At 38.3% G+C, this 27,469-nt stretch overlaps 1 protein-coding gene across 2 annotated transcripts in view; it reads left to right on the top strand.

The window, feature by feature from the left end:
• Positions 1–27,469, top strand: part of LOC121931577 (CD2 associated protein) — a 90,133-nt gene that overhangs the window by 9,366 nt on the left and 53,298 nt on the right. For both annotated transcript variants that reach the window (XM_042469497.1, XM_042469487.1), the window contains exons 2-4: positions 11,802–11,962; positions 22,222–22,375; positions 25,304–25,404. In XM_042469497.1, coding sequence (XP_042325431.1) covers positions 11,802–11,962; positions 22,222–22,375; positions 25,304–25,404 — 416 coding nt within the window. The remainder of the gene's footprint in view (positions 1–11,801; positions 11,963–22,221; positions 22,376–25,303; positions 25,405–27,469) is intronic.

Raw genomic sequence — 27,469 nt, 5'->3', positions numbered from 1 at the left:
AGTAAGGGGGGAAATGACATATAATACAGGTTCCAGAAAAAGGGATAAAAAAAAAGTTTTGAGAATACAAATTTGGATTATATATGTCTTGAGAACCATAGTATTTCCAGACAAAACTAAAGTAAAAAATTCTGGTAGCCTCTAAAACTATTGTGAACATTCTAAACATTACAATAGAGAATTTGGTGAACATTCTTTTACTGTAGGCAATCTGAATCTCCAGAACACTCATTGCTTAAGGAAATTTGGCTGAATGACCGTTTTCACCATAATCCCAACCACAGAAAGATGCATTTGTTTATCTGTGCAGAGGCTGCTAATTCTTTGGCTAATTGTGCTAATATGTATGCCAGGGTTACCACTTTTCTGAAAGATCAGAGAAATTGTGATTAAAGCAGATATTCAGTACCTGTTGCAGTTGGAATAGAGACACTTTGTAATATATGGTTCAAAACACACTACAGAAGTAATCCAGTTTGAGATCGCTTTAACTGCCCTGGCTCAATGTTAAGGAATCCTGGGAATTGTAGTTTATTGTGACACCAGAGCTCTCTGACAGAGAAGGCTAAATCTCTCACAAAACTGCAGTTAAAAAATATTTAGTCTAAATACACGTTCTACCAAAATAATAATAAAAAATAAAAATAAAAAATAGCATTTTAAAATAGCTTTCTGTCAGGATTCTTGCCAGACTGGAAGCTATTTTTAAATGCTACTTTTTCTTCTTTTTCTTTTTGGGTGGAGGGAACATGTATTTAGATTTATTATTACAGTTGGCCCCCCGTTTTCACGAGGGATCCGTTCCGGAACCCACCCACTACGCAACAACGGAGACTTGCCCGTATTCAAGCCCCCTAGGCTTGAATGGGGTGCGTGCTTGTGAGAGCGCTCAGGGTGCGCCCCATCAACAGTTACGGAGGTCACTCATCCATGAATATTGAAGAGTGCAGACCTCAAGTCTGTGAGAAATTTTAAAAATTATTTTTATTGAGTTTAAAAAATATACATACATTCCTCAAACAATAGATAGCGCATCCCAGACAACTCCCCCACCAAACAATACATACAATAACTTACATTAGCATAAAAAAGACTTCCGGTCTTCTAAATTTTGGGTTATTTTGTACTGTATTCTTTGTCCTGTTACTAATAGTTTGTATTAATTATTAATCTACTACTACTGCTCCTATCTTGCCTTATTTTTCTGTATTGGCTGAAATTAAAATATTTACATAAACTTTATTTTCTATCACATTGTATTCAGTGATCAAGTTGATTATTTTTATTTATTTATTATGGTATTTATACCCTGCTCTTCAGCCCAAAAGGCTATCAGAGCAGCTTACAATTATTATTTTTAATTAGACGGTTCCTTGCCCTCAGGCTTACAATCTAAAAAAAACGATACAAAAGGAGAAGGGAATGGTGGTGGGGAAGGGGATCAGGTCCAGCATTTCTTCTTCCTTTGAGGCCTGGACCAAGGCAGATGGACTGGAAGGAGGGCTCTTCTTCTTAAGAATTTAATTTCACTATTAATTTCTATTGGTTAATTTTTTTTGTTTTTGTATGCTGTTCCCAGTAGATGTTCAAGAATTCTGTAACCAGTAACCAATCCTTGTTGAATATTTCTGTTGAACCCTGTCTTATCAGATGCATCAAGTTGTCATTTCCTATAATATCATACATTTTCCATATCCATTCTATCAATCCCGGTGACTCTTGTTCTTTCCATTTTCTCACATAAACTATTCTTGCTTCAGTGATCATGTGGAATACAATGCTTCCACATTGCTTCTCTAGCTTTGAACTTATGGTCTGGTACAGACCGGGGCTTTGCCTGGGGCCAAAAGTAGGGCTCAGTAGAGCAGAGCATCCACACGCTCCCGAGCCCTACCTCACGCCGTGGGTGCTATCTTGGCACACCACCATTTACACAGGGTGCACAATGCTGCCCACCGTATGCAGCACCCAAACAGCACCACACACTGGGAGCATCATGAGGGCACGATGCGACCCTTATGGCTGTCCTGTAGTGCCAGCAAAAGAAGCTCCTTTTCAGGGTTTATTTTCTTGGTGGGTTAGGGGCATGGTGTCATCCCCAACCCCGCACATCCAGGGGCGGCATACAGCCGCTCCTTTTGGGCTACCTGTACAGCCCCTAATATACCTAAAAGAAATATTTTAGGTCTCTTTGAGATTTTGATTTTATTTTAATTATTATTTTTAAAAAAGGAAACACACACACACACCCCTATATATATATATATATATATATATATATATATATATATATATACACACACACACACACAATCTTAATACAAACAACCATATATCTATAAACATATACAAACATATACATACGAACCTCTACATATGTTTCATACACCCATTTTCAACATCCTATCCCATCCAAATTATACATTCCCAAAGAAGAGTCTCCCCTCCCTTCCCCCCTTCCCCTATTCAAACTTTTCCCATTCTACATTGACCCTTCCCAAAGTTCTTTCCTTCCTCCTCCTACTCTTACCATCCTTCCTACTAACTTCCTTCTATATTAACTACCTACTTACACTAACCTTCCACACATACTTTTCCCATTTTTCTTACTTCTAACTTCCCATCCCACTCTTCTTCGTCTTGTTCCGTCTTACTTCTGTCTTCTGCATAACATATGTACCAACATAAACACATTCCACATTCATACTGACTTCCTTCTACCAACTTTTGCTCTATTCTTGTTAGTCTTGTTAGATCCATCTTCCCTTGTTTATCTGTCTTTATTTAGCTTAATTAGCATTTTTCCTTACAAATTTTCTTACTAATTTTAAAATCCCCCTTATAAATTCATTACTGCAACTCTTCCCCATCTTCACCCCAAGAACGTGATAACTTCCATCCATTCTTCTCTCGTTTGATCTCTGGGCTTATCTCTCATAACTTGCATTAACCTATCCATTTCTATTCCTTCATACAATTTTAACATCCAATCCTCAACTGTCGGGCAGGTTACGCTTTTCCATTTCTGTGCAAAGCAAATCCTCGCTAACGTAACCATATAATACATAATTTTTTCGTCCCCTTTTATGTTTTCTTCAAAAATTCCTAAAAAATAGCATTCTGGCATTAATCTTATTTTTCTTTTCAGAATTATATTAATCTGCTCATTTTTTTTATAATTAATTTTTATTGCGAATTTCATATATACATCAGCAAGAAAAAATAATCTGCTCATTTATAGCTTTCCAAAATTTCTTTACCCGTTTGCACGTCCACCAACAGTGATAAAAAGTCCCCACCTCTTTTCTACATTTCCAACAAATATTATTTTTTGTCTTGTAAATTCTAGCAATTTTAACAGGCGTGAGGTACCAATAGAAGAACATTTTGTAAAAGTTTTCCCTTAAATTTTGAGAGACTGTGAGTTTATAATTGCTGTTCCACACCTTTTCCCATTGATTCATTTTAATGGTATGCCCAATATTTTTGGCCCACTTTGTCATCTGATCTTTCACTATTTCCTTTTCCATCTCATATCTCAACAGCAGTTTGTAAATTTTCCCATTCAATTTATCTTTTTCTTCCAATAGGATTTTCTCTCATTCAGATATCTCTTGATTAGTCTCAAATTCATAAGTTTTGGCATCCTCTTGATATCTTTCCTATAAGCAAACCAACTAATCTTCCATCAAAATGAGATTTTGATTTTAAGGATTTCTGAGAATAGTCTTTGTATTAAGGTCCAGTAATAAAGTAATTTTCCTTTAAATAAACATAACAGGATTGTTTCAACCTTGTTTGCCAATTCATTTCCCATTCTTCTAACATAATATTTTCCCCACAGTCTTTAGGCCATATATTCTTTAATCAATTTAAATTCCATCTCTAACTTCATTAGCATCTTAATATTCTGTTCTTATTTTCTTTCATTAATACTTTTTCTGTCTGTCTCCTCCATAACAAAGCTTGTCAATTTCCTGTCCATTGCGAACCTTTCCATTATTTGCCAATAGAGAACCCATTTATAATCATATCCCTCATTCCTCAATTTTTCTGGGAGTTTTATTCCATGTTTCCCCGTTTTTTTCTTTTATTAAAAGGTTGGAATATTGTATCCTTTTCCCTTTCATCATTTCCTCATTCCGAAAGAAGGTATCGTTAGCTGGATTTATTTTTATTTTTATGGTAGTCTGTGTGGCCTGTAGAAAGTCCTAGGACATGGACCTTGGAACAGGGTGGTAGTGGGGCTCAAGTCTTCCCAAGACTATGCTGGGGGGTGGTGAGACCTTCTGAAATGATCAGGCAAGTTGGACCATCAAGACATTTCTGTCATTGAGCCCTCTGAGGAATCAAAAGTGTACTAAATGATCAAGAACATAGAGTGGCACGACTGGGCGTGTGTGTATGTGTGTGGTGTTTCAGACCATGCCGGATACCCGAGAGGAGGGGTGACACCTGGTGGGGCCCTCCTCCTCCTTCAGTGTGTATGTGTGCACACCTGGCACCTGCTGCTCTGGCTCGCTCTGTGAGGAGGAAGCCTAAGCAGCAGATGTAGAGAGGCAGCACATGCCCCTTCCATTTCTTCCACTGTGTCACTTGCCTGTCCAACCCCCCTCCCTCCCGCAACCCTGGGGAGGAGGGTGGGTAACAGAGGAAGCAAGAGGAGAGGAGCGAACATGCACCCTCCCTGGCTGCTCTGCCACTGGGCTTTCTCCCTGAGGAAGGAGACTAGCAATGGAGGTCCAAGAAAGGCAGATGTGTGTCCTTCTCGGCTGCTCCATCTTTGGGCTTTTTTCCTGGGCAGGAACCCAGAGAGAGGAGCAGGAGGGGAAAATGTGTGTTCTTCTGGGCTGCTCCATCACTAAGCTTTCTCTTTAGCAGTGGAGGAGCAGGAGGGGTGGACGTGCCCAGCCACCCTGTGTATATGTTCTCAGTGGTGTCAATAGCTATGGTGTCACCTGATATGTTGGGCTGCTGGCAAAGTCCCTTCCCCTAATGCTAACTTGCTCACCTGTTCTCCCTCTCCAGGTGGGGAGTTTAGCAGGAGAGGAGGGGGCAGGCAACCCCCCCCCCATCACTGACAGCCCTCCACATTGGTTGACACCACTGAAAACATACACACACAATTTAGGGCAGTTATTGTAGATGAATAACCCTCCCAGGAATAACAAAGGCTGTCTTCAGTCTGCACTATTCATGCTTGCTTGGGAGTACACTATACTGAACACATGGAGGACACTTCTGAGTAGACATTTGTGTTTGTAAAAGTCTTCATATTTAAGAATAAGTGAATGATAACAGACAGGAGATATAATTTGCCCTCCCACTGCCTGTGCCCCACACCTTGATTCTACACATTTCAAGCTTGGTAGATAAACATGCTTTCACATTTTCTTTTGAGAGTATTATGTCTACAAATACTATGTCTTCCAACATGTCTCTGAAGATTTTGCTTTTAAAGTAGTCTAGTAAAGGGTCAAATGTGATAGGGGGCCTTGTACAGGTGGTTCTCCATATCCGTGGATTCTTTATTCATGGATTCACTGATGGAGATAAGAGTCCAACCCCTTACTGGTGTGCAACACAGTTGTCTGTTCCCCATGTGGCATGACTTTGCAGTATTGAAGCCTGGTGATTTCATGTCCTGCTTTTGTGTCATCACCTTCCTGTGACACAGCATTCTTCAATCTGCTTACTCATCATGGCTTCCACATGAACCAGTATAACCTTTTACCTATGTCATATTGCTGTATCTAGAACGTTTTTTTTCTGGATGCATCCATCCTGACAGTATCTACTCTTAAAAGCTCTTATAAGCCAACAGTTAAGTGTGTGTTTTCACAGTGGTGGTGGATAAAAGAAATGGATTTAGAAAGGACTACTGGAAACTCTTTGGAATCCACATAAAAATAGACGAGTGATGGCATTCCAAATCCATCTGGGATAGATTAAGAGAACCCTCTGGCTGCATGCAGCAGAAGACATTTTATCTAACTGCAGGCAACGTGTAAACTATCCACTGGAACTCAAATATTCCTGCCTGTTACTACATTTAGATTACATACAAGGTTGAAAGTAGAAATTAGCAACTGTAGTGGTTTTCAAAACCATTCTAGATAGGCTGCCAAAAAGTGGGGAGATAGTATTGGAGATGGTTGGAAGTAGACTTCCGGTTTATAAAAACAGGTATGTGGGAGTTATATTGAACTGTGCAGAGAAACCTGCAACTTACCTTAGAAGATGAATTTCCACTCCCAGAGGCTTTTAGGAAGGGCAATTAACCCTTGTGCCAAAAAGGGCTGTATGAGGGAATCGAGATAGTCAGAGGTTGTAAAAACAGCTGCACTTTTGCTATATAGATAATTTGTATTGATGTTTCCATCTTGATGTAATTTTAGTACAATTTCAAAACAGATGTTTTCTTTTTATCAACATTAATGTTGAAAGAAGCTCATACTGAAGCTCATACCTTAACAAAAACACATTTTAGTACTTATATAGTTTTCAGCCTTTTAATAAATCTTTTATTTGATGTAATAGCTCATAAAAATTTAAACTTTATTGTGGCCAAGGATATTGACAAGCGGTATGAATAATTCAGACAAACAGAAAATAAAACACTTGTGGCAACCCTGGTATATGTGCATGTTGGATACATGTAGGTTTGTTATAACTACAGTAATGGTATTTTTTAGTTAAGCCAAGACTTGATAGTCAATCTAAGTACCTTTACTGCAGGAATAATGAATCTATAATGGAAGCTGTTAGGTTTATTGAAGAGTTGTACAATCATCAAAGAATTGTTATCTTAAAGATATATCCAGCTCCTAGAATAAAGTATGCCCAAACTCTGGTTAGAAATATGTATGTGTGTGTGTGTGTGTGTGTGTATACCGTATATACTTTGGGGCCAAAACTTTGGATTTTGACATGACATGTGAATAGATCAAATATAAAACACAGAGGCTCCTTCAGTGTGTGTATGTGAGCGGCAAGAGGGAAGCAGTAATCAAGATGAGGCTTCAGTGTTTCAGCCTTCACTTCTGAGACAGCAGAGCGCGTGGGTGGGAGAGGGACTGTTAAATAAAGTGGTTCTAGTACAGTCATTCCTCCATATTTGAGGCTTTGATATTTGCGGATTTGATTATTCACGGATTTCATTAATATGTTCTCTCTAGGACTGTCTAGGTCCTCCGGTGCAACTCTGTGGTCAACTTTAACTAAAGGTTGCACTGAAAGACCATTTGTAGCTACTCCAGTGCCATTCTATGGTCAGTGTATGTTGGACATTGACCACAGAGTTGCACTGGAGGACCTAGAGATTCCTAGAGAGGTGTCCTCTCAGGTAAAAACAGTGTTTTTGTTATTCGCGGTTTTTCCATATTCACGGGGGTCTTGTTCCCCTAACCCTAGCGAATATGGAGGGACAACTGTATAGTGCTTGGATGGTCCCAACTGAGAGGTTGCTTGCATGTAGGAGTGAGTGCCTTATCTGTGTGTAGAGCACTAGTCACCACTATTGGGTGAAAAAGTGTATTGTTGTTAAAACATGGCATTCACATATGTGGGAGGTTGTTGCAAACTTATCCTTTGCGGTATTTGTTACTTCTTTCTTTTTCTTCCCTTCTCTGAGCAGCAGTTTGTGAGCTGCTCTGTTCTTATGACACCTGTTTGAAAGGGGTGAACATTTTACTGTCTTAGCTCTCATGCTGGTAGAACATTTCAAGTATCACCAGTGCAGTGAGTCTACAGTTATGTTTCATGACACACACACCCCGCCGCTGCCATCCGCCAAAGTTTAAGTGTAGGATTACTCTGTTGCACAATACAGTTTGTAGTGCAGAATCATTTAAAAGATATTAAAACTGCTGGAAATAATTTGTGTCACCATGAAGCTTGTATTGGACATTTGTAACTGTAGCATTGTTATCCTTCCCTGGAGTAAAGTTTTAGAAAGTGCCTTTGTCATGAAGGAGAAACTAACAAGCCAACTTTGTGAGTCACAAACCACTCATAATAATAGATATTAACTGTATGTGCCACCTTCAGTCACTATATTGGGAGAAAGGCGGGACATAACTAAATGAGTGCCCAGCTTATTGGGGGCAACTAGCATACAGTTGTAAACCGCTTAGACACTGTTAGTTCAGTATGAAGTACTATATAAATGAAGCTGTTTGTTTGTAAATAAAGTAATAAATAATAATATACTAATTATACATTGCTTTATTTGACATCTAATACACATGTATGCTTATGGAATTATCTCCTGACTTGTTTTTGTTTCCCTCCCTCTTGTGCCTCCATCATGTATTTCTTACTCCACATTCCACTAAATACGAAAGTAATTTTTATAATCCTGTAAGTCCATGGTGCTGTTATTATTTCTGTTATTAATCTCATTTCTTTCACATGTATTTAAATTAAAAAAAATTAAATTAAAAATAGTTATAGAATGTGAAATTTCTGTCATCTCTGTGGATTTCTCACTCACTCTTTCTCTCCAACGTAGAGTAATATGTGACATCTCTGGCTGTTGTTAATATTTTGAATTTGATTCTAGTTTTATTTCCTAAAGTGATTGAAATCTAAAGATGTCTTTGGCCTCTTTAAATTTGTCTAGACCTTTGTCTGGGCGCACACACACTGTCTGTTGGTGAAACAGGAAATGCTGGCATATGCAGAAAATGTTTGTGGTAGTTTGGGTATTTGAAGCCATTTTTAGCCCAAGCAGAGGAAAAGTGACAGACAGGAAAAAGAAGCCAAGTTAAGTCTGGAGTTCTGCATTGCAGTTTACAAGCTATCAAGAGATCTACAGTGGGCCCTTGGTATCTGCTGAGGTTTGGTTCCAAGGCCCCCTATGGATATCAAAGTGCATGGATACTCAGGTCCTATTAGCTACAGTGGTATAGAAAAATTGTGACCCTTACATAAAATGGCAAAAACAAGCTTTACTTTTTGAATTCTTTTTTGTGGAATATTTTCAAGCTATGGATGATAGGATCTGTAGATGCCAAAACTGTGGATATGGAGGGCTGGCTGTACTATAGAGAGTTATCGTAGTAAATAGATAGCATCTGAAACCTTTAATTTGTACAAAATTCAACAGAGTGTACTTCCAAGTAAATATGCATAGGACTGCATTCTTTTCCTCTGGTTTGGAACCTTCTAGATCTGGAGTGAGGGCAATGTGGGCTGTTTGCTGCACACTTTCCCCACTCCTTTCTTGCAGCCCCCAAGTTCCCCCACAGCTCTCAAGTGCCCCTGAACCACCCAGATCCCCTGAAAATTTGTCATAGCTTTTAAAACTTCTTGTTTCCCTCCTTTGTTCCCCAATTTTCATCTGAAAAATGGCCAAAAATTTGGAAGTGAAAGCCAGAAATAGACTTATTGTCTAAGACTGAATCTTGGCTGAAAATTTGAGGCTGCAGCCCACGATACAGGTGAAAATATCCCCCAGGCCACACTGCAGTTGTTCACTCCTCTGTAGAATTCTAGTCCTGTTAGGTGAATGGGGTGTGTGTGTGTGTGAATTTTTTCTAATTGTCTTCATAAAGGAACTTTTGTTTTTCAGGCTCCTTTCAAACTTCCCATAGCTGTTCTTCATATGGAACCTTAATAGAGTAGTTCAGGCCACCCATTCCCCCTCCCTTTAATTGCTAAGATCTATGCCAGTAAATGGCTTCATTTTTTAAAATAAATTTTCCAATGGTGCTGACTTCAGCACATTATGCCTGAGCTGAGGAAGCACTTTTGATGGAAGAGGGCCATCTTTCACCGTAGTCCCACTTTCATTCAGAAAGTTAATGCTGTCTTATGTCAGAGAATTAATCTCCTACTACTACTGAGACTGTGAAGGAGGAATGCTGTTGGCTGAATGTTAGGAGGATAGTTACATGTTTGGGGCCATGCCTGTCTAGGAACAGGCATCTTTGTTGTTCTTCAAAGACTTCTCCTGGGACATCTGTATGTTGTACAGAGTACAAATTTGGGGCAAGAAGTTCTCCGATCAAATCTATTTACTCAAGAAGCCATTTTGTCTGACTGGGTAAGGAGTACAGCCAGCTCTGATGATTTATGTGAAAGGTGGAAATATACCAGGCAGCCTTTGTTCATTATTACAAGCATGGGTCTCTGCTGGCTTTGCAGCCAAGCAATTAGTTCTGTTAGCCAGCTGTGCAATTCAGTCCTACCATAATTTACCATTTTCATGTATTTATCAATATAGATATTATCTGATTAAAATTATGATGTAACTCGGGCAAAATTCATAATCAAAATTCATAAGGAGACTACATTTTTGTCATGAAAGGTCCTTCATTTAGGACTCTCAGAATGATAAAGATATGTTCATTTCTGACAAATCACTACATACCAAATTACATAATACAAAAATCCCATCAGAAAGCAGATACGGCTTCAGGATTTCTAATAGGAAAATGGTTACCTGGACAATAGTTTGAAAGATGCAGATCTACTTATATTGATTTGACAGATTTGTTAACAGTTTCATAAGCTGAAATACAGTGTTTTAATTTTTAAATTTTTAATTAAAAAAAACAACTTTAAAAAAACAGGCCTTCGTTCGGTTGTGTGTGTATCGGTGTGTAAGTAAAATGTACTGTATATTTTAGTTCTAATTGCTGATTTCTGTTTCCAGCTACTTTCTTTGGTTGTGCATTCTTGCTGGGAAATAGCCTCCACTTAAGATGGCTTATGTCTGAGTAAATGTGCAGAAATTCAGCCTGTGAAATGTATTGAGCATTTGTTTAACAAGTGATTTTTTTTCCAGCCAGGTGAAACACAAGACTTTGCTTTTAACTGGAAGGGTCAGTGTTATGTAGTGGTTTGAGTGTTGGACTGTATCTCTGGAGACCAGGATTCAGTTCCTAACTCAGCTAAGAAACCTATTGCGTGACCATGGATATGTCACATGCTCTCAGCCTCAGGGGAAGTCAATGGCAAAACCTCTGAACAAATCTTGCCAAGAAATCCCATGAGAGGGTTGCCTTAGGGTCACCATAAGTCAGGATGATGAAGCCCAGCTCTATTAATGATGACCCTTGACACTTATTATCTCCTCAAAAGGATGCCACAGCTTTGTAGTAGTTTAGTTTTGTAGAGCCTACATCTTGCACATGTATATATTGAGAACATAAATCTGTACATTGTGTGACAACTAATAGACAAAAAGTAAAATATATTCTGCATCTGAATAGGGAAGTTCCACTTCAATGCCAAATTTGTTAACTTATATATTTAATATTGGGGAAGGAGAAAGCAAGTGAGCTATTTCTAAGGTAACTTCCTTGTACCGATAGTCTAAAAGCAGACACAAAAAGCATAGGAAGTAAATAGTTTGTGATAGAAGATATAACACTGACTATTGCAAGGTAGACATGTCCTTGTATATACTGACTTGTACATTTGTAAACTTAATCACTTGGTGTGTCTAGTTTGGCAGAATTGTTCATCTCACTGTAGAGTAGGAGTGAAAAACAAAAAAAGTAACAATTCATTTTTGATGCTCAGGGTTCATTTTGTACATATGCAGGCAGTAAAGTGCTCCTCTTAAAGCTTTTATGTAAACACAGAGAGGTAGTGGAGCTATTTCATTTTGTACATCATATTCCATATAATTCCATTTCTATGGGAATAACATGACAAAATGAAAACATTTAAAATCCCTATTTTAAGCATTTTTGTTTGGAAGTAAATCACTAATGGACTAATTTCCTTATGAGTAAGCTTGTATTTTTATATGTTTGAATGATACATTGACTTATTTTTCCATCTCCTAGTTGAGTATGTTGTGGAGTATGACTATGATGCAGTACATGATGATGAGTTGACCATTCGCGTTGGTGAAATCATAAGGAATGTCAAAAAGCTAGAAGAGGAAGGATGGCTAGAAGGAGAACTAAATGGGAGAAGAGGCTTGTTCCCTGACAATTTTGTTAAGGCAAGTACTTTATGTTCATCTCTGTTCTTTATTAGACCTGTAGCTTAATTTCAGATGTTAAATTATACCTGTGTTATCTCAATTTTATCTTCCAAAAATAGAAATTATTTTAACAGTGACGTATGTGAAATTCTCTAGAATGGTGCCTTGGTGCTTACTGTATAAAGTAGCAAAAGTTTGCATTTGAGATAACAACAGCTATTCCAGTTTATTCTTTGTATGATATTAAAGCTGTTTAGCAAAAGGCCTCTTACCAAACTTCTGCATTGGAACTTAGGTTCTGTCCTGTGATGGCAGCAGAAAAGTATTTGGTTTATGGGTGGGACTAGACACACATTGCATGAATTCATTTTAGTTTGTTATGCACTTTTCTGAGTTCGGAAATTATTTTGAGTGATATTTCTTGCTTTACACTGTTGCGTCAGGCCTCAACCTGTGGGTATGAGATTGTGTACAAGGGACTAGAGGTGGATTGCGAAAACAAAGCTTTTGTACTTATTGAAGGTCACACATGTACGAGACAGACTCTTCTGTATGAAGATAAAACCTAGAAAAAATCTTGGAAGATTTTTTGTAGTATGCTGTCTGAATACTACATTTTAGTTTATTACAAAATCTGTTTGTTTTGTTTTAATTTCCCCCCTCAAAAATTACGATAGATGTGCTTAGATAGCATAGAATACATCAGTTTGAAGATCTCCCTTTAATATATATATATTCATAATTTTATTTGTATTAAATAAAAGACATATTTTAAAATTTCATAAATATTCAAAAATAATACAATTTCATATACTAAATTAGGAGTCAAGCATCTTCTGTTGCTAAAGCAGTAACATGTGTGTAGGTTTGATTTGAAAATACTGTATATACACATATATAAATCTAGAAATTTTAGTCAAATAATTGACCAAAAAAATCCTGCTTGACTTATCCATAGCTAAATTTTAAGTACTGTACAAAAAAGGAATCACGGCCTTCTCTGTGTGGTGTAAGGGGAGAGCTTAGTCTCTCCTGGGAGCACTTAAAAGGAACACCAAACCTACCCTCTGTTCTCTCCACCATGACACCACTTCCGAACTTTCTCAGTGCCTAGGTGAGAAGATGGCAATGGTGGCAGTTCTTTGGTACAACCTCAAGAGGAATTAGGCCTTGAAGGATTTGAATAAGATGTTTGTGTATGTTTGTCAGCTTTTCTGGGTTAAAATCAGGCAATGTTACCATAATAAATGTTAATGGCTATAATCAGTGCTAATGTCTTCACCATTTTCTTTGCTTTGGCTTTTTTATCCTTCTTGACAGGTGTGCATTTTCTTAGCCCTGCCCATGCCTTGTTGCCTCCTCCATGCACCGCACAGCCGCTATACATAGTTCCTCTCATCCATCCAGCCTTGAGAGTTAGCACAAATAGTTAGGCCTGCTGGAATTTCGTATGTTTTTTGGCATCATTTTCCTTTGCTTCATCCTTTACATCCTTTGTTACATGCCCCGCAGTTTTACCCTTGACCTATCCATGGGTCATATGAAAATCCATAATTTTGTTCCCAAAACCTGCCCTCAACTTATACACAAGGATGACTTCTAGCCGAGTATATACGGTAAACATTGCATAAGTTTTGATTTTTCAAAAAGTGCTGCTTCATAAAATCATAGAATCATAGAGTTGGAAGAGACTACAAGGGCCATCCACTCCAACCCCATTCTGCCATGCATGAACTCACAATCAAAGCATCCCCAACAGATGGCCATCCAGCCTCTATTTAAAGACCTTCAAAGAAGGAGACTCCACCACACTGTGAGAGAGTGTGTTCCACTATTGAACAGCTCTTACAGTCAGGAAGTTCTTCCTAATGTTAAAGTGGAATCTCTTTTCTTGTAGCTTGCATTCATTGTTCCATGTTCTAGTCTCTGAAGCAGCAGAAAACAAGCTTGCTCCATCCTCAATGTGATACCCCTTCAAATACATAAGCAGGGCTATCATATCACCTCTTAACTGTTTCTTTTCTAGGCTAAACATACCCAGCTCCCTAAGTCTTTCCTCATAAGGCATGGTTCCAGGCCCTTCACCATTTTGGTGGCCATCCTTTGGACATGCTCCAATTTGTCAACATCCTTTTTAAATTGCAGTGACCACAACTGGACACAGTACAGTCGGCCCTTCTTATACACGGATTTTTTATACACGGATTCAAGCATACACGGTTTGAAAATGTTCCAAAAAAGTATAAATTTACCTTGATTTTCCAGTTTTCATAAGGGACACCATTTTGCTATGTCATTATATTTAATGGGACTTGAGCATACACGGGTTTTGTTATACACGGGGGATCTTGGAACCAAACCACAGCGTATAACAAGGGTCCACTGTATTCCAGGTGAGGCCTGACCAAGGCAGAATAGAGTGGCACTGTTACTTCCCTTGATCTAGACACTATACTTCTGTTGATGCAGCCTACAATAGCACTGGCCTTTTTAGCTGCTGCATCACACTGTTGACTCATGTTCAACTTGTGGTCTACTTGGACTCCTAGATCCCTTTCACATGTAGTCTCCTTAAGCCAGGTGTCCTATATCTATGCATTTCATTTTTTCTACCTAAGTGCAGTATCTTACATTTCTCCCTGTTGAAGTTCATTTTGTTAGTTTTGGCCCAGCTTTCTAATCTCAAGGTCATTTTGAATTTTGATCCTGTCCTCTGGGGTATTAGCTACTCCTAATTTGGTGTAATCTGCAAATTTGATAAGCATGCCCTCTATTCCTTCATCCAAGCCATTGATAAAGATGTTGAATAGCATTGGGCCCAGAACAGAACCCTGAGGCTTCCCCAACAGTACCCTGGCTTCCCCAGAAGTATTTTCCCCCATGGTTTCACATTTTCTGGTAATATTTCCATGTGTATCACATTTGTGCTTGTAGCTGTCTGGATTAGCTAGCAACTATTCTGATTTTGCAAGCATGTTGTATGTCATTTTAAAATCTGGTTTAAAAGAATTACTATACTAGGTCAGAGTAACAGATCACCTGGTATTTCAAGAAATAAGGAAAGTTAAAATTATCTTTAACAAACAAATAATAAATAAAAGACCTTATGGTATTCATTCTTTTGGGTAGCTCCAAGGTGCTTGCTAGACTCAAAAGAACAGAATATAGGATCAGTGTAAAACCACTTTTCTTCACTGTCCAGCTGATTGTTTGTGGAGGTGGGGAACAAAGATTGCCGTTTCCAACTTATTGACAGTAAGAAGGCTGTGAACTTTAACAGAATCCCCATCAAAAAGTTTGTCTGCTAAGCATTCCATGTTTTCTGGTAGATAGAATAAATGTGGGAGTTAGAGCAAGTTGACCTTCAGAATCTTCCCACTAATTCTGCACTTTTGATATTGGTAATACACTGCAGCATGGTGTAGTGGTTTGAGTGTTAGACTACAACTCTGGAGAGTAGGGTTAGAATCCCTGCTTGGCTATGTAGTAGTAAATCACCTCTCAACAAATCCTACCAAGAGAAAAACGTGATAGGTTATGCCTTAGGTCACCATAAATTAGAAGTGACTTGAATAAAGTTATTAAAGATAAAGATTTCCTCTTTGAGAAGGTTGTCTTGTCGTGTCTGACTGTACGGGGTGTGTGCTCATCTCCATTACTAAGCCGAGGGAGCCAACATTGTCCAAAGACAACTCCATAGCCATGTTGCCAGCATGACTGCACAGAATGCTGTTATGTTGCCACCAAAGTGATACCTGTTTATTTACTTGCACTTTTACATGCTTTCGAACTGTATGGTTGGCAGAACTGAGACTAGTGAAGGGAGCTCACTCTGTTACACGACACTTGGGTCTCAAATTACCAACCTGCCGACCTTGAAGTCAGCTAAGCCACCGTGTCCCCTGTGTTAAGAACTTTGGCAAGGGCAATTCTGGGCAAGACCACCAAGTGAGAAGAGGGTTCAGTGTTGTTATTCCCAGTTTGGAAATGAATTCTGACCAATAAAATTTTCTCCAGATCAAGTAGAGAATGAGAGATTACCCATACATTGCCTGCACTGACCACAGAAACACAAGCAGTCAGGTGCAACTGGAGTGGTTATGGTGGTGGTAAGGGCTACCATCAAGCTTGCGCTGAAGAAAGCAAGTCTGAGCACAATAAAGCCTGCTACCGTGCTTTCTTTAAACATCTTTACATTTAAGATCTGGGATCTGTGTACTTTAAAGACATCTTTGAATATCTGGGGTCTATGTACTTTAAAGACATCATCTTCAGAGACAGTATTACCTCTGAGTGGACTCCTCAGTATAGCACTTATATCGACCCAAGGATAAGTCGAGACATGTTTTGGGGGTCAATTTTTTGACTAAAATTTCTAGACTTATACATGAGTATATACAGTACATATTCTGATTTCTTCCATACTGGTTAGGAGTTACTTGGGATTCACCGGGTGCCTGTTTCTGAGAGGATGTACTTTCAAATTTGATTTGGCTGAGTAATATAATTTCTTATGTACAGAAGTGCTCCTTATAAAATGAGTACAAAGTGAAAAGTTTGTGGAAGACTTTTTTAAATTAAAAATAGCAGTCTGCTATAATCAAGAAACTGCTTTTACTAGAAGGTTATCACCTTTTTGTAACTTGCTGAACAACTCTGTGTGTTTTAGCTGCAAGAAAACTTGAAGGAAAATAAATAGAAAATATTTGGTAGTCATAAGGGACTCCTTTATAGATAATATGCATTTTACATCTTAGGATTTTACTGAAATGTGTAAAAAAATCAGTTATAGTTTGATTTCATTTCAATGTTTGTAAAAAAAAAATCTATTTGTAAAATCTGTTTGGAAGTTGTGAAGTCTGTTGGTCATCATTTTCATCCATCGTCACCATCATAGTCTCCTCCTTCTCCCTATTAGAGTTTTACCAGAGATATACATGAGTAGTATAGTACATTGTTGGAGAAAAGAGTGGTGATTTGCCTTTACAGGTGCGTGCATCTACTCTTAACAGCTGTAAAACAAAACCAGGAAGCTTGTTGAGTTATTAGTTGAACTTTGCTCACTGCAGTACTTTCTTTAAAACTTCCTTCAACACACGGAAACATGCACACATATGTGGGTGTGTTAAAACAAATATGTCTTCAGAACTGGTAAGCTCTCTTTGCGAAAGTAATATAATCATACATTTTTGTGATTGGTTATTTGAGTTCAGTTAAATCTTTGTTATTCAGTCTGTTTTGATTTGAAAAATGATTGAGTTTTATGGTACTGTGTCTGATGCAATGCTTGAAAATTATGTGACATTTCCTAAGTTTAGATGCCTGTTTATTTTTGGTTCATTTTCATTATATGTTTGCATTCAGATACTGCTTTTCAAACATTTTAATGGTCTGAATTCACCAGGATGAACTCGTTTAAATGTAGGCACTGGGGAGTGGTGGTTGTAGGGCAAGGTACAGTTTTTTTCTTTGTTCTAGATATCCATACACTGTGTATATAATTTCTAGTTTGGGCTAAATTGAGAAAGCAAATAGTCTTTGATTATCTGGGGTTCAGTGCCAACAATAACTGTTCTTGCTGAAGGAACCCTTCCTCTCCCTCACCACACTGTGTTTATTTTCATTGCAAAAGTTCTTACACATGATTTTGTATGTTTTGCCTAAAATGTATGAAAATCTGTGTTTTCAAGTAAAATCTCTCATGTAGTCATTGTACCAAAGCAAAATGTAAAGAATCCCACACTTAGGTATTTAAATAAATGCTGTGACGTGTTAAAGGGTCAGTTTCTTGTTCATTTTTATGGTAGTGAAAACTGTCTGTTTTAAAAGATAGTATTCTATCCAACAAATACTGGAGTGAGAATCTATAATGACCCGAATGACCCTTTAACTCTCCTCTGCCTTTGTACCCCTCTTTTATACCACAGTTTTCTATTCAGACATGAAATGGGAAACTATTGTTTAAGTGCTCCCTGCAATTTGGGGTTGCAGACCATGGTTACATCCTGTATTGCAAGTTCCTTCTTTCCTTTTATTTTTGTATTTGGGACATGAAACTTTGCAGTGATCTTGAATTCTTCCTTTTCTCGTCTCCCATTCAGTTAAGTGAACCTACACGAGCCTATAACTTTTTATTTCTTCTAATTTTATGCTTCTTGACTAGACTCTCATGGCTCTCTTGTTACTTTCTCTCTCAGGTAAAACTGATAAAAGGTAATTTTAAAAAGTACAGTTAACTGTAAAAAAATTATAGATAAAACAGGACAGCATCTCTCTTAAAAGTCCTGTTTGTAAAAACATTTAGTTTTCAAATGATTGTCAGGGGAAGAAAAAGACTTTGTGTACTGATAAAAGGTCTGTGGGGAAGAGCCAAAAAGTTCCGGAGCCTCTTCTAAATGGTTTTGATAGTTTAATTCCATATAATATTGGTCTTTACAATATGCCGCTTATGGAGCTTGGGATCTCTGACTCCTGCATGCAAATTGTGTTTTACTATTGATCTTTGTATACCACATTTTTTGATTGGGAGTGGCAAAGACACAGTGACTGAACTGTGCAGGAAAGTCTGCATATGCTCAGAGGCACTCAAGATCTTTCTGATTAAGAGTTCTTCACCCAGGATTCACTGACAGATATTGTATTCAGTTGTTTCTGCACTTGCAGTGTGTCTGTGTCATCTAATTAAAATAATCACTGCTTACTAACACTTACTGCCACTCTTTAATAATCTTTCATAGACATTGTTTTTGAAGAGTGAATGAATAATGTACTGTATATACTTCATGTATAAGCCAAGGAATTTAGCAAGGTACTAATCACTTGGTGGGGGATGAAGACAGTGTTAGGAAAACAATCTGATGGGACCTATAGGTAATGTTCCCTGCTGTCTAATGTACACCATGAATGCATGCAGTTTTAGAACTGCAATTCTTTCTTTGTTCCCTGCCATTGGAGATTATCACACTACACTCTTAAAGTGTTGCTATTCCACTTTAACTGCTCTGGCTTCCTCCTGTTGCATTCTGGGATTTGCAGTTTAGGGAGGGGCATTTAGAATATTCAGCCAGAGAAGTGAATATTCACTGAACTACAAACTGCAGAATGCAAGAGGAGGCAGCCAGAGGTAAGGCAGAGGCAGCCCGGTGAGCCCTGAGTTAACTTTTTGTGTTCCAGCTATTAGAGGCTTCTCTGACCTTCTGGGCCTTCAGTGGGGAGACAAGCCCTGTTGTTCCGAATGGTGGTGTGGCTGCATGGCTGCTCTGCCATTGGGAACGACATGGGCTTGTCGTCCATGGATGGCAAGTCTGTGTATACCAAGGGCTGACTGTAATACTATAAGTGTTATTTGGATTTTATAACGCAGGTTGAGTATTCCTTAGCCAAAATGCTTGGGACCAGAAGAGTTTTGGATTCTAGAATATTTGTACATACTTTATTTATTTATCTATGGGATTTATATCCTGCCTCTCTCCCAAAATGGGATTCAAGCTACGCATTTGCCTACTTCAAGGAGGCTTACAATACTTTAAAAAGATAAAACAAAAACATTAGTTATGCAAGTTAAAAATAATTAAATAATATTAAAATTAAAACATAATTTAAAAACAGCATAAATTGAGATATCTTGGAGATGGAACCCAAGTCTAAAAAATATGTATTTTGCAACCTAAGTAGTACAGTGGACCCTCCCTTTATGCAAGAGATCTGTTTCAGATCCCCCTGCGTAAGGGGAAATCCACATATGCTCGTGTCCCATTGGAAACAATGAGGCGCATGCTTACAGCTCGAGGTGCTTGCTCACAGCTCAAGGCGGCACACATGGCTCAGCGCATGTGCCATTGCTTTAATGGCAGTGCAGCTTCCGTGTAAGCTGAAAGTCGTGGATTGTGCGCCTATGTGTGGCGCGGGCACACTGTATATCCCAAATTTTATATAAAAAAAGACTACCTCCAAATCATTGGAATTTTGCATATACTCCAGTTAAGAATTAATATATTGATCATTAGAACCAGTCTCGTGTAGTGGTTTGCGTGTTAGACTAGACTACAAAGATCAAGACCGTAATCCCTGCTGAGCTCTGAAAACCCACCTTGAATGAATCATATTCTCTTAACTTCAGAGGAGGGGAGTAGCAAACACCTCTGAACAAATCTTGCCCTGTGATAGTTTTGCTTTTGGATCATCGTAAATTAGAAATTATTTGAAGGCAGATAACAATATGCATTGATTATTTTTATATTAACAATTAGAATATAAATGCATTTAATATATTAGCAAGTTTTGGTTAGATCATGGTGCTCTAATATAGGATGACCCAAAATTAATCTTTCAGTGCAGAGCTGTGTAAACTTAATTTCTTTATTCAGGCTACATTGCTGTCACTAGTTAGTATCAAATAATGAGCTAAGAACCAGCTTCAAACCATCTCAAGATTCTTTCTGGATATATTTTTGGGCAAGGTGAGTCAGAGGGCAGTTGCTTTTCAGCTCCAGGTTGTCTTGGATGAAGCCAATTATCTGGACCCATTTCAAACTGGCTTTAGGATGGGATACGGAGTTGAGACGGCCATGGTCACCTTAGTCGATGATCTCCATCTAGGCATCGACAGGGAAAGTGTGACCCTGTTGGTGCTCTTGGACATCTCAGTGGCTTTCGATACCATTGACCATGGTATCCTTCTGGAACGCCTGAGGGAGTTACGTATTGGAGGCACTGCTTTGCAGTGGCTCAGGTCCCACCTCTCGGGAAGAGAGGCATCCCTCAAGGTGTGATTCTCTCCCCAATGCTGTTTAACATTTACATGAAGCTGCTGGGAGAGATCATCCGGAGACATGGGGCATGGTGTTATCAGTATGCTGATGACACCCAAATCTATTTCTCTATGTCTCCGACTGCTGCAGTGACTAAGGATGGCATCTCTCCTCTGGATGCCTGCCTTAGGTCGGTAATGGGCTGGATGAGGGAAAACAAACTCAAGTTGAATCCAGAGAAAACAGAGGTGCTCGCGATAGGTACCCCAAATCTGGGGATGGAACTTTATCAAGCAGTCCTGGACGGGGTCACACTTCTCCTAAAGGACAAAGTTCACAGTTTGGGAGTACTCCTGGATCCATCTCTACAGTTGTTATCTCAAGTAGATGTGATGGTCAGGAGTGCTTGGTACCAACTTTGGTTGATATGCCAGCTGCGTCCCTACCTGGAAAAAAAGGACCTTGAAGCAGTGGTACATGCACTGGTAATCTCTCATTTGGATTTCTGTAATGTGCTCTACATGGGGCTACCTTTGTATGAAGCAGTGGTACATGCACTGGTAATCTCTCGTTTGGATTTCTGTAATGCGCTCTACATGGGACTACCTTTGTATCAAGTTCGGAAGCTTCAATTGGTTCAAAATGCGGCAGCCAGATTGGTCACCAGAACACCGAGGTTGGACCATATAACACCTGTATTGAAATCACTTCACTGACTGCCGATTAGCTTCCAGGCACAGTACAAGTGTTGGTTATTAGCTTTAAAGCCCTACATGGCTTGGGCCCGAGTTACTTGAAGGAATGCCTCTACCTACACAATCCGCCTCGCACTCTCAGAATATCAGGGAATAATTTATTAGAACACCATAAGTCCAGGCTAACAACAACTTCTCATACATCATTTATGGCCACAGCCCCCAAATTATGGAATAGCTTACCGGAAGATATCCGTCTTATTACCACATTAGATGCCTTTAAGAAGGCTCTTAAAATGACTCTATTCTGGTGGGCTTACCCACTTGACCTGTTATAGGAGATTTTAAGATAAAACGCTCTACTCTGGTTATACAGTAACAATAGGTTTTTGGCTGTTTCTGGTTGTTCAGATGATGTTTTCATTTAAAATTATATTGTTAGTGTTTTATTATCTGTATTTTTATACTTGTATTTTACTATTTTATTGATATAATCCTGCCTCGATCCACAGGGAGAGGTGGGAAAGATAAATAAAAATTATTGTTGTTATTGTTGTTGTTTCTGTTAATTTGTTTTGATCAATCACAACTAAAGTAGACATAGCATTTATGGAAGTGATAACCAACAAATCCCATTTCCCCTCATGGTTTTAATTAAGTTGGGACTAACATGGGATTTAGCCCTCAGCAAAATCGCTGATTAAGAATAGTTTTTCAAGGATTTGCCTGTGGGTTCCTATGAATGGAAAGAGTTCTCTCTAGTGCATGTTTGTAGCATAGTATTAATAATTAAGACTTGAGCATTGAATCTCCCCTGTTTTATTTTTACCAGGAAGTTCAGAGAGAGACGGAATCTAAAGATGACATTTTGCCAATCAAGAGGGAAAGGCATGGAAATGTAGCCAACCTTGTTCAGCGTATGAGCACTTATGGTCTTCCAGCAGGAGCATTCCAGCCTCATTCCCAGGGCAAAAGCTTCAGGAGGAGTATGTTGTTTAGTAGCTAGAAGACTCCCTTGCTATTATCTCTTTTGCTGCTTCTGCATGGAAATAGATCTCTCATGGGGTGGAAAATGTTGTACAGTACTATATATTTTCATTCATTTGCTTGATGATAAGTGTAATATAAGTGTGAAAAGCAACAGATGGAAGCCATGATGTTCAGAGCTGTAACAACTCCCAATTAATTGCAGAAAAATCCCAAGGGACTGCTCTGTGTCTGTGTCCTCTCTTCTAAGAAAATAGAAGTAATATTGAATGAATGAATGAAATTTTATTTCTATACCGCTATTCCTTGTAGATCACAGCGGTTTACAAAAACACCATCAAAACCAATACAAAGTGACGACCCATAGCCCAACAATTCAAAAACCCACCCATACCATTTAAAAACAATACAAAAATTCTAAAAACAATCCATACAATCATTCAATCTAAAACCAATTAAAAACCTATATAACAAATTAGCTGGATTGAACAAAATTCACAGGGGACAGAAAGAATAAGATCAAGGCACATGGGGGAATATTCTTGTAGTATAGCCTGTGCTTACATAGCCACTTGTTCTATGCTGTTTCTGAGTAGCACTGTAAATTCAGCAGGAAACAATAAAGGAATTTGGTCCATATTGGATAAAACTGTATATACATTTACATATAGTTTTAAGTAGTTATTGTGGAAGAAACACATTACAGAAGAGAAAAACATACAGGAAAATTCACAGGAAAATGACATATCTTTTGAAACTTAATAGTATAAGTATGCTTAATTATTCTGGTATTAAGGCAAGGTAGCAGTTGAAATTAATTTTTTTTGTACAGCTTAAATTAGCAGATAGCCTTTTAAATCTGTATTCAAAGCTAGTGGCAGCAGATTATCTGTCAGATTGACTGATAAAATATGACAGGAAGATAAATGCAATTATAAACACGTTTCCATTTTTACATACCAACTGAATTCATTATAGTTTACCATATAAGTACAGAGAGAGTTGGCAAAGGACACATCAGTAGCAGAAACTTCACAATCTATATTAGAAATGAGACCAAATGGTGCAGGTGTCACAACTAACTTATTTTAGAATATATTTCTAGAATTAACTTGAATACTATAGAAGACTTTTAAACCTTGAGGATGTTGAAATATTCTGATTTGCACCATGAAGACCATTCTACCCTGTTCCATATGACTTTTTTTTCTCTGTGTGCACATTTTTCAAATGTTCAAATTTGTGTACATTTCCCACATGTGTATGATTTCATATAATACTCACAGTGACAAAACTGTGTCCACATTTTAGGATTGTTGTTTTGTTTGTGTTTCCCCCCATATTTGTGCATATTATTGGATAGGTTTTTTTATTCTTTTGTGGAATTTACTGCAGACTTGGAAATGTAAGGATTTCTGACTGTTAATTTCAGGAGGTGCAAATTGGGAAAATCAACCAAAAACAAACAAACAAACAAACCTCTGAACAAATTTCTCTCCCCCTCATGTACATGACAGTTTTTTAAAATGTAATCGCCATATTGAATATTAATGTCTCAGTGATTATTAAGGATGAAAATTATTCATAGAGGACCAGATTACATAAATGGACAAAAATATGCACCAGCATGTCCTCCAATGAAAAAAAAATCAGCCCATAGATGCCTTATAAAAATATGAGAACAGTACTAATGTTAGTGGAATGGAGAAGCACCATATATTATGTGATACAGTTGGCCCTCCCCTTACATGGGCTATCTGTTCCGGACCCCCCTCCCCCGCATAAGGGGAAAATGTGTATGCTTGAGTCCCTTTAGAAGTAATTTTCATATCCCTTGTGTATTTTCTATTTGTTCATTATATATATATATATATATATATATATATATATATATATTTTACAACTGTTTAATTTTGTGTCTTATAAAATAAGCTTATTACCATTTTTCTATTATAGCATGGGATGACAGTTTGATATGCTGTATATATTCATGTATAAGTCTAGAAATTTAGTCAAAACTGACCCAAAAAAACTGGGTCAACTTACCCATGAGTCAATGTAAGTGCTGTACTTTTAACTCTTAGAAAGAAAGAAACCATCCACTTCTCTTAGTCAAGTGACAAAAAGTGAGAGCCTATTCCCTCCCAGGAGAACCTAAAAGAAGCACCATTCCTGACCTTTTTGAATGCCTGGGCAGGAAAATGGCAGCAGTGGCAGGTCTTTGGCACTCCACCTTGAAGGAGACCCCCCAGGCATTGAAGAATTTGTGTATGTTTGCCAGCATTTCTGGGTTAAACTCAGGCAAAGCAATCATATTATGGTTAAAGGCCATGCAGTCACCATTTTCTTTGTTTTGCATTTTCATCCTTTTTGACATGTGTGCATTCTCTTAGCCCTGCTAATGCCTGGTTGTCTCCCACATACATTAAACAGCCATGATTTACTGTAATTCCCTCCTCATTCATCCAGCCTTCCAGGCCTTCAGAGGTTCGCTGAAGCTGGCGTGCGCCCGGCCTGCTCCTGCCTTCCCAGGCCTCCACAGAGGCCAGAAGAGAGCAGCATGGCCCGGTGCGCACACCTGGCCTGTTCCGCGGCATGGCGCGATCTCTGCCGGCCTGCTCTCACCTTCCAGGGGTAGTCTTATATGGCGAGTATATACCAACTTCTATATTTTAACTTGAAAAGTTGGGGGTCGTCTTATATGCCCAGTCGTCTTATACGCCGGAAAATACGGTATATATACCTGAGACCTGAGTACCATACTTCATCTGTGCATTTGAGGAAGTGGGTTGTAATCCACAAAAGGTCATGCTAAAATCAGATTTGTTTGCCTTAAAGGTACCACAAGACTCCTTTAAAATGTGTATCTATAAAATGTTTCCCTGATAAACGTTCATTTTAGCTCACATATTTTCTACTCTCAACAGGATCAAAAAAACGGCAATGTAAAGTTCTGTTTGAGTATATTCCTCAGAATGAGGATGAGTTAGAGCTGAAGCTCGGAGACATTATAGACATTCATGAAGAGGTGAGTAATTTTACAGAATTTAGGCAGATAAATGAAATGACTTTTCACAGAAATTTGCATCAGCCCATGAAAAAAAATATTGATATTTCAGAATATAGTGTATTTATAAGAGGTAACAAGGATGCCTTGGAGATGTCTTATACACAGGATCCCCTTGAGTCGGGGTCAACTTGAAGATAGTTAACAATAAACAACTATAAACAAATACAAAACTAAGGGCTAAATCCAATTAATAACACAAGGGACAATTGGTATTTCCACAAATTTTAACTTCTTGTTAAGTGCCCTTGAGGCAATCCCGACTCATAGTGACTCCATGGAAGAGAACCTCCAAGACTGTCAAAGGCTTTGCTTTAGTCTACAAAGCACATGCTAATTTTCTTCTGGAATTCTTTGGTACACTCCATTATCCATCGTATATTTGCAGTGTAGTCCCTAGTGCATCTTCCTTTTTTGAACCCCGCTTAACTCTGGAATTTCTGTCTTGCTGAATTTTGAGTATAATTGTATTTGCATGGGAAATTAATGCTATGGTCCTATAGTTGCTGTAGTCTTTTGTTTCTCTCTCTCTTTCTCTCATGTATATTGAGGTTTCCAGACTGTTGGCCTCTATTTCTTTTTCCATATTCGTTCACATATTAGTTAGCACGAGAGTTGATTCTATCTGAATGGATTGTAGCAGTTCAGTTGGAATATCATCCGTTCCTGGTGATTTGTTTTTCCTAATTTCTCTTACGGCAGCTTCCACCTCACTTTTTAGAATTCAGAGTTCATCTTCATATGGTTCTTCTTTCTATGTGTTATTTATTTTTTCATTTCTTTTATATAACTCCTCTGTTTTAAATTTTGACTTACCATTTGGCAATCTGTTTACTTGATCTGCTGTAGATGGAACTAGCAATTTGGTTTAGTCTTAAAAGCCTGAGTAATTCCAGTTGTGTAGTAACATGTATCATTGTTACATGTATCATTGTGGTGCAGTGGTTGAATGCTGGCACTGCAGCCACAAGATTGTGAGTTCAATCTCAGGGCTCTAAAGTTGACTCAGCCTTCCATCCTTTAATAAGTTGGTAAAATGAGTTGGGGGCAATTGGCTTACAGATTGTAAATCACTTTGGAGAGTGCCGAGTTCACTGATAAGCAGTATAGAAATGTAAATGCTATTGCTATTGTTTATTTATGCCCAGTTTTCTATATTTCTTTATCCGAAGGGGGCAACTACACTTGGGACCAACATTTCCCTTGTGCTGTTCTGGCAATCTGCAAGGATGTGCTACATTGCAGCTAGGAGGGAGTACCCATATTCCTACCCCAGTTTTATTAATGTTCTTGTCCGTGGTGTCTTTCGGAACTTAACTGCCCTCATTGCAGGATGTAGTTGGGCCAGGTTTGCCAAACACATGCTTCCTAATACTCATCAGGTGCAAGCCATCTCATGCCAGACATCTTTTATAATGGAAGCCAAATCATAATCCAAGAATTGAAAGCTTTCTTGATAACATCACCAGTTTCACTCGTCATTTACTTCTCATCTTTGGACGCAGCTGCCAATAGGCAGCAAATCTGTCAATCAATGGGCCTGTTAGTTTTTAGTGAAAGCAACATACTCTGCTTATCTAAATATTATTTCCCTTCAATAAGAGATTTTTCTGAGGGGAATTATTTTGTTACATGTGCAGCTGTGGTGAGAATCCATTGTTGTTATTTTTAAAAGCATTATAACATTCTTTATGAGATTAGACATTTCACAATTTTCCCTTTTTCCACATTATTATAAACCCCTCCTCCCTCTCTCCCCTTGATACATCAGCAGAAGCATAGTTGGCATTATCCTGGAAACACCCCCCCCCCCCACTAACTTAATATACATTCCTCTCTTAAACTAATAAAAACTTAAATGTACATTCGACTTCTCAGACAAAAGGCAAATTCTTTATAATCACAGTAGTACAGTGTGTCTTATAAATATTTCTTTTATAAATTAACTCCCATATTATATCTACCATATATACTTGTCTATAAGTCTAAAAATTTCTGCCCAAACATTGACCCCCAAATCCCAGGT

The sequence above is a fragment of the Sceloporus undulatus genome, chromosome 1 (genome assembly GCF_019175285.1).
Source record: "Sceloporus undulatus isolate JIND9_A2432 ecotype Alabama chromosome 1, SceUnd_v1.1, whole genome shotgun sequence".
Taxonomy (NCBI): Eukaryota; Metazoa; Chordata; class Lepidosauria; order Squamata; family Phrynosomatidae; genus Sceloporus; species Sceloporus undulatus.
Note: the sequence above shows the minus strand (reverse complement) of the source record. Positions and strands in the feature narration are given on the sequence as shown.